Source organism: Stegostoma tigrinum, chromosome 2 (assembly GCF_030684315.1).
Source record: "Stegostoma tigrinum isolate sSteTig4 chromosome 2, sSteTig4.hap1, whole genome shotgun sequence".
Classification (NCBI taxonomy): Eukaryota; Metazoa; Chordata; class Chondrichthyes; order Orectolobiformes; family Stegostomatidae; genus Stegostoma; species Stegostoma tigrinum.
Genome location: NC_081355.1, coordinates 73,769,362 through 73,783,127, shown reverse-complemented (window position 1 = coordinate 73,783,127; position 13,766 = coordinate 73,769,362). Strand labels below are relative to the sequence as shown.

General features: G+C 38.0%; 1 protein-coding gene across 7 annotated transcripts in view; it reads right to left on the bottom strand.

The window, feature by feature from the left end:
* Positions 1-2,270: 2,270 nt before the first annotated feature.
* The window catches only part of itgb8 (integrin, beta 8), a 109,103-nt gene continuing 97,607 nt past the window's right edge, over positions 2,271-13,766 (bottom strand). For 2 of the 7 annotated variants that reach the window (XM_059654611.1, XM_059654583.1), the window contains exons 12-16: positions 11,589-11,686; positions 9,766-9,885; positions 7,785-7,951; positions 7,559-7,651; positions 2,271-7,287 (exon numbers count right to left, since the gene is read on the bottom strand). In XM_059654611.1, coding sequence (XP_059510594.1) covers positions 7,192-7,287; positions 7,559-7,651; positions 7,785-7,951; positions 9,766-9,885; positions 11,589-11,686 — 574 coding nt within the window. In that variant the 3' untranslated portion in view covers positions 2,271-7,191. The remainder of the gene's footprint in view (positions 7,288-7,558; positions 7,652-7,784; positions 7,952-9,765; positions 9,886-11,588; positions 11,687-13,766) is intronic. The other 5 variants (XR_009447219.1, XM_059654602.1, XM_059654606.1 and 2 more) reach the window with 5 other exon arrangements.

Sequence of the window (13,766 nt, the reverse complement as noted above, 5' to 3'; positions counted from 1 at the left end):
GGGCGTCGCTGACTAGGCAGCATTTATTGCCCATCCCTGATTGCCCAGAGGGTAGTTAAGAGTCAGCCGCATTGCTGTGGGTTCTGAGACACATGTAGGCCAGACCAGGTAAGGGTGGCAGTTTCCTTCCCTAAAGGACATTAGTGAACCAGGTGGGTTTTTCTGACAATTGACAATGGATTCATAGTCATCAGTAAATTTTTAATTCAAGATATTTTATTGAATTCTGATGAAGGGTCTTGGCCCGAAATGTCAGCTTTTGTGCTCCTGAGATGCTGCTTGGCCTGCTGTGTTCATCCATCTACACGCTTTGTTATCCTCAGGATGTTATTTGGCTCTCTAGATTAATTGTCCAGCAATAATACCACGAGGCCATCGCCTTCCCGATAACCTTGTTACCCTGACCATATTTTCATTAAAATTCTAATTGCTAAATGGGAAAGCCAGTTCACAACACTCTAAGTGTTTTGAACTATGTGCCCTGCTTAGTCTAGTGATAGAGGAACACCATTTCTGGCCTAATTAGGAGACTCTCCTATAATTAACAAAGTAGCTTTATTGCTTATTAACAATTAGTAACAGGTCACATTGATATGATATACATACTGATGCACAGTCTTGAGGAGAAGCAGATGTCAGGTCACATTCCTTCAAGACCCTAAGATGGTTGCCCCACAAGTCCACAGATATTAACACCGTGGATGGTGCCTGGGGCACTCTCAGTATTAACCTTTGCACACCTATATGTTACACTGCTAAGCTTTTTTTGTCTTATTGTTAACATTAGATATTTGTTTATGTAACTATATTTACCACCACACCATTTCCCGCCAACAAGTCTCTGAATTTGTAAATTCAGGCAGTTTGGAGATTACAATTCCAACACCACTCCCTACGCCTCAGATGTGAAAAACTGGAAACTTACCAGGTGGAAGACTGCTGTTTTTGATTCTGTCCTGACATTCTGAAGTTTGTAGTTCCTTTATAATTAGAGGACTAATAATTTCTTGGAATTCCTTTGCACAAGCTAAGTGCAGAGCAAACGGGCATTTAACATACTCTCACTTACATTAGATACTAATGGAAATACACCCTTCCTTTCATTCAACATCCATTTTGTAATGTTTGATGTATACAGATTGTAGATTTGTTTGTCACAGTAGAAATCATAAAACATGAAATCTTCTACTTTGACATTTCTGCTGGTCATTTCGGAGATTTGTCTACTTTTTGACAGATGCAGTCTCAACCATTGCTGCTAACAAAATGCATGCTTGTAACATTCAGTTTGACCTCTCTAGCACCTTAGTTGCCTTCTCCACTGTTGCTAAATTATGACACTGCTTATCCAACATCAAGTACTGGAAGCGGAGAAATTTTCTCCAAGTATATCCTGGGAATTCTTGAGGCGATTGGTTTCAGCTCCTGTTCTAAACACCTAGCTACTGACTCCATTCCTCTGCCAGCATTTAGCCAATCTCATTGCAACTTTGGTGTCACATTTCGTTCTGGGTTGGGCTTCTGACCTCATTCTTATTATAATTAAGCCCTCTAACTTCTACCTCGGTCTCAACTCATCTACTGCTGAAATCTTCATTTGTGCCTTTATTCTCTTTAGACTTGACTATCGCAACATACTCCTGGCTGACTTCTCACATTCTACATTCTAGTCTCAATACACTTGAGGTCACCCAAAACTCTGTTGGCCTCATTTAAACCTGCAGTTTGTCTAATTCGCCAATCATGCAGTACTTGCTAAACTACATTGGCTCCCAGACTTGAAAATCCACATGCTTGTTTTTGAATCCCGCCAATGACTGTGCCCCTCTCTATGTCTGTGATACAGTCCAGCTCTATATCCTCAGAGAAATGTGTAATTCTTCATCTTCTTGCACATTCTAGTTCTAATTGCTTCAACATTGGCAGGTATGCCTTCAATTACCTCAGCTCAAGAGTTCCCTCCCAACACCTCTCTTTCCCTCTACTTTACCTTCCTTCTTTCAAATATTTGTTGAGATAATCCTTGACACTACCTAATCAACAAGGTATTTGGTCTTCTGAACCTGGAATATCCTTAACTGGCTCTTCATGTCTTTTGTTAATTTATTAACAACATAACAAATAAATGCTTAAGTACAGAATTTTGTGAACTTTATATCCATTCATACCATCCATACTTTTGGTGAGGTATCTACACATCTGTGTTTGGAAGAAAAGCTAGGCCACACAAACTTATTTTTTTATTCTAAAAATAGTTTAAAACCATATCATATTACAACAATGCTACTCAAACAAATATAAAACAATGCTACAAAGATGAACATATCCAATGCTAGATTCATTGTTTAAGCAAACCAGACTGGTTTATTCAAAAGTCAATACACTTTAAGGATAGCCTAGCTCAGTAGCTAGTGATTAATACTTAACAAAAGAAATGCTTTATTAATTTAGTCTTCCCAGTTTGATATCTCACATGAATTTGGGCTGAAAACAGGCAATGCACACACAGTAAAACTGTTGGGTGGACTCACTAATGAAGGAGTTGCGCCCTTCCACAGTAATCCCACATCAAAGGTTTGTGGGTTGCAGGGCAGGCATCGGACAGATGAACCATCTGTGGCTGAATTCAATCTGTCACCATTCCATTTAATGGACAGCAAGAGGAAGGCCTGCAGTCATTGTGTAGGCTGCTAGATTTAACCATGTAATGTTCTGATCAGTGGAGTGCCTCATTCCCAGTCATCCTGCGCTCATCAGAGCACGGCCTCTCTGGAGGTTTTGCATCCCCACATCCACCCACTCTCTCTTCCATCCAATAAGCCCTTGTTAGGAGGTCAGGTTCACCTATTCTACATGTGAAAAGTGCTACATGGAATTCATTAGGGGAATCTTGTAGGATTTTTCAGATTACCTGCATGTGATGAGTCATTAGCAGCAATTGTGAAAGATACATCTGTCTTCATTATGTCAAACTGAATGAATAAACCACTTGGTAAGATTTTGCTTAAACAATATCTTAAGATAAATGAACTATTAATATGGTTTATTAAACATTTGCAAGACATAACTTTTTTACAAGATCAAAAGTAAACCTAAAAAAACAACAGTCTCCAATACAAAGCAATCAAATAAATTAACAGGATCAGACTCAGGATCAGACATTAAATGAGCATTTAAAACTACTAAAACCATAACTCATAATAAATAAAAACCTTTTTAAATGTTAGTGCAAGTTTAGATTCTGTTAGGAATTGGACTGGCACCTAAAACTATTGGCCAATTTTTGTAATTAACGTGAGAAAGTTTAACAGTTAAATCATCAATTGCTAATTACATTGTTTTCTAAAGTGCACAGTGTTAACCAAATAACTTCATAGCAGAAAAATACTGTAAAATAACTGAACATTAAATATTATTGTAAAATAAACTTTACTTATAATTATTCTCCTACAGTTGCCCTCAACATTTTTCAGTTATTCCACACCTTGTGCCTCATTCAATTACATCAGTAGTATCAATGCACGTATTAAATGTATGAAAGATAATGATGCAGATAAAAAACAAGAAAATAGCATGTTGCTTTGCTGGGAAGAAATAGTCTTAATAAAGCAACTTGCAAACTGAAGAGATATCACAACATAATTTTGATGATTTTAATGCTTTCCATTTTTTGTCAGAGAACATGAATTCTTATTATTAATGCTGAGAGTTACAAGCCCATTTGACTCAAGCTTAGGGCATTGCTTTGTAAAATCACACTATTTCTCTCTCAACTGTCAGAAGGTACAGCATATATGAGAACATATATCCAGATATTACGTTTTGCAGTCCTAATTAACAAGCACAATGTACCATTTGCCATTCCTCTGGACAACATTTCAAAACAAATAACAGTTTATTTTAAATAGGTGACTGCTAGAGCTTGAGTGGCACAGGTTGAATAATAATGCATGGGTTAAGTGCTTGGCTGCTGATTTGGGCAACCATTATTTCTATATTCATATACAGAACTGACAAATATTTGTACTGCATCACAGCATGTGAAATAAATGCTGGGAATGAACAGCAACCAGAATAATCCACTGCAGGAAGCATGTTGTCACATAAAAATGAACATAAACATTTACTGAAAAACAGAGAATGCCGGAGAAAATCAACATTTGCAGAGAATAAAAAAAATCAACATCTCAAGTCCTGCTGAGATTATCCAGCATTTTCCATTTTTCTTTAATATTTCCAGCATCCACAGATCTTTGATTTTATATAAGTATTTACTGCGTCAATTCTTCAAAACTTCTCTTCATGTTTGATTCAGAAGAACATCTCCCTGTCTCGATGCATCATTCATTTAGATAAATTATACAGCTGAAGGTTGTGATAGCATTAGTTAATGGCTAGACTGTCATCAGTGCACCATAGAATTACTCACAGTTCTACAGGAAAAGAAAAATACATATATAAACATGTACATATGCAGACAGATGTACTCTTGTGTATAAGGGAGAGGTAAATGCTGCTATCTTGTTATCAAATGCAACTAATTAAATGCATTTTAAAAAGGCTCAGGATAGATCTAGTATGCCTCTGTGGTGAGAAATGCAAGTTTCTAAATATTTATTCCTTCAAATTAAATCTTAGCATTTCATTAAAAGCAAAACAATAGCATTTTGTAGGAAAGGAAAGTTGTGTGGGGTGCATATGCTGGTTGATTGATGACCAATTGTTTGCAGCTACCATTGACAGTTTAAATCTGCTCTTTCCCTTAAAATAAACTGTTGGATTCAGGGAATTACTAAGCACTTTTAATTCTAGATTTTTAAAAGTATTATTAATTGGTGGTGTGCAAATGCATCTGGTTCCCATGTTCTTACAGACAGAGTTTCAGAGTTTGTAAGGTGATGTTGATGGAATAACTGCAGTGTATCTTGTACGTGATGAACACTGCAGACATAATGTGCAGTTAGTGGAGGGACTGAATATTCAAAATGGTGATTGTAGTGTCAATCAAGTGTGTTCCACTGTCAAAGTTTCTTAAATGTTGTTGGAACTGTAATTATCCAAGCAAGTGGAGAATATTCTATCACATGCTGACTTCCTTTGTCAAAAGCGGACAGGTTTTGAGGTGTCAGGAACTTACTTGCAGCAAAAGATTCATCTTCTGACCTGTTCTGCTAGCCAGTGTTTATTGAATGGTCCAGTTATGTTTCTGATCAATGGTGATCCTCAATGATATACATAGTGGGAAAATTCAACAATGGTAACGCCACTGAATCTCATGGGGGAGATAGTTCAATTCTTTCTTGTTGGAGATGATCATTGTCTGGCACTTGTGTAGTGTGAATAGATGTATACAAAATAGAATAAGCATAGGAAGTGTCAGAGAGGGATTATTCGATTTAAATGAGTAATAAAATGGATTTGAAACTGCACTCAACAGCATTCTTTGCATTCTATGCAGTTCCAATGTGACAGAAAACTTGGATTGCATTCTTAAGGCACTCCCATAAACAAAAGCATCAGCCTAGAAATGAGGCTTTAACATTAATCTATCAATGTCAACATAAAAGCAGCAAAGAATTAAAAAAAAACATGCTAATTCCACAGGATAAAATCATGTACTGAAATTCCCAGTTAATAAGTTTCAAACAAACCCATCTTTGATGATTTTGTTGGCTTTTCCACTAGCCAATGTTGGCAGTTTTAGGGATAAAATTATACATAAACTTTTCTGTGAAAATACACAGTATATTTCACAACTTTAAAACATTGATTTTTCTAAAAATGGTGAATGGAAAGATATCTCGATCATGGGCTGGCTTTTCAATTGGGGTCAACATCACAGCTTTTAACCATGCTCACTGCAATCCCTCAACTAGTTAAAGGTTGGGAGAGGGCTCCACCACTTTGGGATGAGGAGTTATGGGTCCTTTTGGGGGTTTTCTGTCCTACTTGATCTTTTGCGACCTCTACTCCCATGCCCTAAGCCAATTACGATGGCTTGATCCAGAAGTGGACCAGATCAATGTGGGCCATCAATTCAACCAACTGTAAATTCCAGGAGGTGCTGGAATGTTGGATTACTAGGCCCCACAATCACCGATAACTGGCTCTGTCACTTCCCAGCAGATATCTGTCTTCAATATCCTCATTCAAAATGGCTCAGTGTTGGAACTGCAGCAGCAAATTGGCACAGAGGCTGGAGGCAACACTTTGTATCCCTACTTCCGATCTGGACTGTTTTAAAAATCCTGGTTCACATTTAAAAACGCAGAGGTGAATATCCATAGACATCCTCCCACTAGCTTACTGTACCTTTGGTGAAAGAACCAGGGACATTCTAGGAAATAATTATCAACAGCATCTACACCATTATTTGGATGATACAAGTGGCTAATTATACCAGCAGGAATCCCTTCCTGGGTTGGACCCCAATTGAGAATTTTGGTACTTGTGTTTCAGACATTCAGTACACACTAAATTCCATTTATTAGCATTTTATCAACTTTAAAATAAATAATCAGAAAAATAGAAATCCAGAAGATAAGTATACACCTTACCAGTCATACATCTGTTCTTAACTTCAGTAAACAAGAGCTAAGCAGTCATTGGATTATCACAGTATTCTCTTTCTTGGAAAAAAATAATTTCACAGATTTCAGTACCTATGCAGTATTGTTGATGATTTTGAACTCTGTTAAACTTAGTCCCCCGTAGTGACAATTAAAATCATAACAATAATGCAATTATTTCCAGTGGTTTGCTTACAAATATTATTATTGCACAGAGACTCATCCATCACACGTCTATCTCTTCAGTTCTAAGATTGGTAGCTCTTATAAGTACAAGACATAACAGACAAAATGCTCTGTTGAAATATTAAATATTAGCAGAGCTCTACGACAGCTCTGTGTTTTGGAAAACGTTTTCAGTTAATTCATATGGAACTGCAATTAGTTTGAGCCTGAAACGTTTTCAAACTGTTTGAGATTATTGCCATATTAAAGAGTATTGTAACTCAAGATGCTGTGTGCGATCTTGATCACTTCATGTTAACGCTTGTACTTAGCTGCATTCCTGATAATGTTTTGCATAAGCTTTTTGGAATTACAGGATTCCATATATAAAATGTCATCAATTGGGAAACAGACAAGGAAACAGATTTATTTAATTTTCTCAATAAAATTCTTGGTGCTACTGATTTATGTAAAAAGTCTGGAGGCAGTTCAGCTTTTCAGCCTTGGTAGAAAATGTTTGAGAGGGCTCCCCATAGATGTAGATAGTAGGAAACTGCACAAAAAAAAATGAAAACACAACTTGAAATTGTAGTATACATGATAGTATACGTGAATACAAGCCAAAATAATGTAAGACTGACTTAAGAAACAGTTGGTAATATCACAAAGAGTGGGAACTCATCTTGTTTCTGGATGAGTGAGCTTGAATTGATTGAACATGGCCTTCTCATCATGTCTGTCTTTTTAGTCAAGAGCCCATGAAAGATAGGAATCTGTAATATTTTTTCTAATATTTTTGTTACAAGTCAAGCTTCTGAAATTACTTGCATTTTGTTGATGTACACATGGAGGTCCTCTGGCTTGTCACGCCTGAATGCTGTAGTTTCTGAACTAACTATAGGTAATGAAGGTTTTCCCTTGAAAAAGAAAAGAAATTGGTACCTTCAGTAGTTTTTCCCCGTATATTTCCCTCATGATGAATTACCATTAATAATCAAAACAGTTTTAAACTTTTTGACCATTTGCAAATCTGTAACCTATTAGTTCTACCTTTTGTGGAGGAGATACTTTGCAATTGTTTCCAGGATTATTTGTTTCATTTGAATTCCAGTGCATCATTATTTGCCTGATTACCATCACAATGAATAATCCAGTAATAACTGTACCAGCAGAGAAGACAAGAAACATCGCAAGGATATTGTGGCTAGAGTAGAATTCTGCAAAATAGTAATAAAAAACAAAACATTACAAGCATTCCAAATGATTAATATTTAAAATATCATTCTAATGCATGAATTAATATGATGTCCACTACTGAAATTAAATAAATGCTCCACAAATCAGTGCTGTTTTGAAGCAACTTCTTCCGCTGTCTAACTCATCCTGTTGCGGTTGACCCCCTAACGGTGGTTTTAATCACTCCTTCAGTCACCCTTTTACCAACTGCTTTTCATCACCGAGCTTCCCGTACACCAGTCCTAGTGCAGGTTGCTAGCGTTGCCTGAGTTTGCTTACCTAAGGGCAAGATTCAGATTTGATCCAAAGCCGGATATCTTGGGTTGTAAAATAGAGGGTTCTGATCGTATAGGTGTGACGAGCTGGAGCTGTTATAACTAATACTTTTATTACATCCTCCTGGGCTCGCTGCTTTCCTCTCCTGACCTGTCCAGGGGATGAAGGCTTAGGAGGTATCCCCTTTCCAGCAGGGATTCATGAGAGAAAAATGATAAGCGAGAGCAGTTTCTTTAAGTGTTATTACAACATTAGTTCAGCACTCTGTCACCATTTCACAATGCTGATCCAGCTAGATCTTTTGATGGGAAATGTGCAGGTTGCAGTGATTGGAATGAGGCCGGGTTGGGGGAGTGGCATTGAGAATGGGGGAGGAGGACTGCTGAAAGCTGTCTTGCTGTCCTTGCTTCCCCTCGTGATCCCCATCCTGCAAGGCCTCTCTTGCCATCACTTACCTTGAGTCTGCGTCACTCTTTCATCCTGGGCATTCTGTGAACATTGTACCAGCAGCAATCACTACAGTTTCTAGCTGCTGCTCAGCAAAAGAGCTGCTGCAGTATTCTATTGGCCATTAATTCTCAGAGGGTGAGATTTACCATGATCCCATTGAAGACGTGCCTGTTTGGCACAAAAGGAGGTCACATGCATGTCACACTTGCTCTGTGGCCAGCGGCTGTGATCTCTGCTAAAGGTCTCCCTAATGAATCTTACACTGCAGATATCTGTATCCTCCAGTGATTTTATACTTTCAAAGGAAATAAGAATGGCAGACAAGGTCATATCCCCAGGGAATTAGGTCTGGCCTCGGGGTTACTAGTCCAAACATTACCAATGTGTCACTGTCTCACCTTATTTCACATTCTTATCATACAAGGAAGTGGGCAGTTAAAATTAGGGCTTAGTTTGCACTGTAGCAATCCAGAGCTGCGGTTTCAAACAATGGCAAGTGATTTCTGGAATCACCTACCAAGCACGCAACAATGTCAAAACTGCCATATTCACTTGGTGTTGACACATTAGTCATAGCTGCTGGTTTGTCTCTCAATTGAGGCCCAAGTAAATCCAATTATTTTGTAGCAGTTAAAATCATTTATTTTAGAAACTGCATAAAGAAATTCAGCCTGATTCCCATGTATAAAGAATAATAAGCCTGTGGAAAAAGAATGAAATAGTTCATAGGCTAATACCTAGAAAAGAAAGTTGTTAAGATATCCCTTATTTAAGTGTACATCAAAATGCAGGTAGGATAAACAGCAGGATTATTTCAAAGCAGCCAAGAAAGCAAGGGCATATTTAAACTCATCACGAATAAACTGAGCGCAGATATACAAGCTTCCTTACTCAGTACAATATTTGTACAATATGTGAAATAATTTAGGAAGCAAGGCAACAAAAACAAAGTACATGGAATCATTATTTTTTTAAAAATTCATGTAATGAAAGGATAAACTTTGAAGAGTTAATAGAATTTTTCAGCAACACTTCTTAATATTTTAATGTTATTATATAGAATACCTACCTGGGTTTCTCAATATATAAAGATATTCTTTTTCAGTGTCAGTTGCTACCATCATAAATTTGTATAAACAGTTATTTTGCGCTTGAAAAATGCAGTGCTGTGCTTTTTCTTCCTCCGATTCTGATAACAAAACACAAGTTAATGGCATGGTCAACACAACATTTTTCAAAGCTATCACACCTTCAGAGAATTCCCATCTGTTTTAGTTAAAGTGAAAACTAACTATGTCAAAAACATATTTTTTTTCCTGGATTACATCCATATATAAATTACACTGAAATCTGAAACAAAAACAGAAGTTCCTGGAAGGTCAGCAGATCTGGCAGCATCTGTGAAGGAAAAATCAGAGTTAACGTTTCAGGTCCAGTGGCGCTTCCTCAGAACTGCTGCCAGACCTGCTGAGCTTCTAGCACCTTCTGTTTTTGATCCTGATTTACACCATCCACAGTTGTTTTCGGTTTTCACTGAAATTTGTAGGTCTTGCAAAGGGAACATAGATTTCCTGAGTATGTTATTTGCCTATGATTGATATTAAAAATAAAGGAACCAAATAAGGTCAAATGCTGAATCATGAAAAGGGGTAATAGTTTATAAATGCTGTCTTTTGCCATTAACTTTGATTTCCTTAAGGGCAGGAGGTCTGGAAAGTTTTCTGTGGATGGAAACTTACAACACATTATGTATAGTGGGTACAAAAAGTGTTTAAACATATCACCTTCTGAATCACAGCTCACGTTACAGCTAGTCAAACATATCTATTTAAAATAAAGATGGGATATAAAAATGAAGGCAGGGATTTGGGCACAAGTAACTCAGAATCAGAGAAATGATCGAGTACATTTGGAGACAGAGGTGTTTGTATCAAATAAAATCAGTTTTGTGGCAATTTCCTTGTGCACAACAGAACATGCCATCACTTATTTGCTATGGTTAAAGCAAAAATTTCTAGGAAGAGGTATTAGGCTGCTTACACATGTAACTGAGACAATGACATCTATTTTGGGGCTCTTTGTAGAAGGTGATACAGATTGAAGCTGTAATGTAGAGGGATCTTCAGTGTAGTTACGGCTGTGCAACTTAAGAATCATACAATCTCTTCGCTGTGGAAACAGGTCTTCGGCACAACTAGTCCACACTGACCCTCAGGGCATCCCACTAGACCCATCACCCATGAAACATGCATCAGAATCCTCAATATGGCCCACGGTGCAAACAGAACAATATTAGACCAGTGGAATGAAGAGGAGGGAAAAAAATGGGAATTTAACAGAGTGACAGAGGGAGGGTATTGCTCACAATCCATTACTAATGATAATAAGACTGTTGTCTTTGTAAGACTGCCAACATGTTGCTTCAGATTTATTGAACAAAGATATAAGTGAAGGAACAAAGTGATTTTTAAGTTTGTTCTGTGACAGCAAACCTGCATAATAAATGTTCTTTTAAAAAGGTGCGATTTATACTGTACAGATTTATTTATCTTGAATTGTCTGAAATATTACTCCATAGTGATACTTATCACAGTTTGTGATAAGATTGTTCCTTTCCAATGTAACATACAAGCAGTATTACTGTACAGCTCAAACATGCTTCTGGTGTAAAACTTTAAGTGGGAGAACTCTGACAGCCAGAATTTTTTTAAGGGCTGGGAGGTAATAAAGATGTTTAGATTGAAGGAAAAATCCCAATAGTGGTAATGCACTTGTAAAAACATTTTGGAGAATTTTTTTTTCATTCTAAACAACATTAAATCAGGTATTAACTCTTAACTTTGAAACATATAGCACATAAAGTGAAACAGTGGAATCTAAACAAAAACGTACCTGAAAGCTGGTCCACCAACACCATTTGAGAACATGCTTTTGTGCAATTGGCAGGATACACTGCCCAGTAGTTTAACACATGACACTGCACACACTTCCTAGAAAGGATAAGTCAGATAAACGTTCAGTATTATCGATATGGGTATATAAATTTCACTTCAGCAAATATGCACATTCATGCCTGACAACATGGAAATTTGTAAATAATTTTGCTGCCATGAGCCCTCTATCCAGTCATTATATTCTTCAACTAAAAATAAAACTCACTAAATGTGTTAAGTGCTTAAAGGGAATGGTGCAAACATGTATTTGTTTAATAATATAAAAAATCATTGAATTGGAAATGCGGACCTTATTTATTTGGGGAACTCCAGTTCAATTGCTGTGATTATCTCCTTAAAGAGGTATTAGGTTACACATGTAACTGAGACAATGACATCTATTTTGGGGCTCTTTGTAGAAGGTGATACAGATTGAAGCTGTAATGTAGAGGGATCTTCAGTGTAGTTATGGCTGTGCAACTTAAGAATCATAGAATCTCTTCGCTGTGGAAACAGGCCTTCGGCCCAACTGGTCCACACTGACCCTCAGGGCAACCAACCATACCCATCGCCCTATACCCCACTTAATCTACACATCCCTGAACACTACGGGCAATTTGGCCTGGCCAAACCACCTAGCCTACCCAGCTTTGTGACAGTTGGAGGAAACTGGAGTACCCGGAGGAAACCAACGCAGACGCAGGGAGAATGTGCAAACTCCACACAGACAGTCACCTGAGGGTGGAATCGAAGCCGGGTCCCTGGCACTGTGAGGAAGCAGTGCCAACCACTAGACACCGTGTCGCCCTTAGGGATGAGGAAATATCATTTTTTTAATATAAGAGTTAGTGGAAATCTGGAAGTGTGCCCCCAAATGTATGAGGATGGTCGATCAATTGAAAATTGCAAAATAGAACTTGTTAGTTTCTTTGTATCAGAGATAATAGGAACTGCAGGTGCTGGAGAATCCGAGGTAACAAGGTGTAGAGCTGAATGAACACAGCAGGCCGAGCAGCATTTTAGGAGCAGGAAAGCTTTCCTGCTCCTAAGATGCTGCTTGGCCTGCTGTGTTCATCCAGTTCTATACCTTGTTATCTTGTTAATTTCGTTGCCACCTTAGGGTATGGATGAAAATTGGAGCAAAGGCAAATAACTGGAATTAAAGAATGGGTCAGTCATTAACTGAATGGCAGAACAGACTTGAGGAGCTGAATTGTCTACTCCAGTTCCTATGTGCTTACCTGCATATGCTTGATGGTTTTATTATGCTAGACTCACAGTGAAATTGCTGATACACACTGTTCAGAACCTGTGTTAGTTATGGATGTTCACACTGTACAGAAGTGAGTTAAATGTGCATACTGCCTGAAGTAGAAATCATCCCAAGACATTTCCAGAAACACAAACAAAAATCAATGGCAAACCATTAAATACAAGGAGAGACGGAGGAAACTTGGAAGAAAAGTTAGATTTTAAACAGATGATGGAATCTTCCCTTCACTGAGGTGCTAAGAATGATTGTGAGCAACTTGACTTAATCACGGGTGGCCAAAAATCAGATTCTCAACTTAATTGGGAGAAAAACTCTCCCAATTAAGTTCTTGACCCTTGGATGAAGAATCCAGAATTTTACTGTCCGCTGATGAGATGGTTATTTGCATCTCATTACTTGCCCAACTCACTGTACTAACACTGCACTTTCAATTTTCTTCGCTGCAATTGAAAAACCTGACAGCACAAAAACGTGACCTGTAAAACAGAGCAGGTACCTGGCGACACTTTGATCAGTGTATACTGCAGTGAGTAGAAAGGCTGCGCCAGCCACTTAGCCTTTCTTCACATGGAACTGCTTCCTCTGCAAACTGTGTCCCTATGATCAATCGTCACACTCTTCCTGGGCCATTCATCCATTCAACTCGGCATCAATAAAGGGCTTGTACGTAGTTCAGAGGAGAGGGAAAGCTAGGACTCACACATCTGTAGCAGGTTGGTTTTCACTGAGGATAAGCCAGGCACCTTGTACACCTAGGCAGCTGCATTTTGGCTTGCTATAGCATTGCTTTAGAGGCACACAGGGGGAGGCGACAGTCTAGTGGTATTAACACAGAGCTGTTAATCCAGAGACGCTAGTGATGCT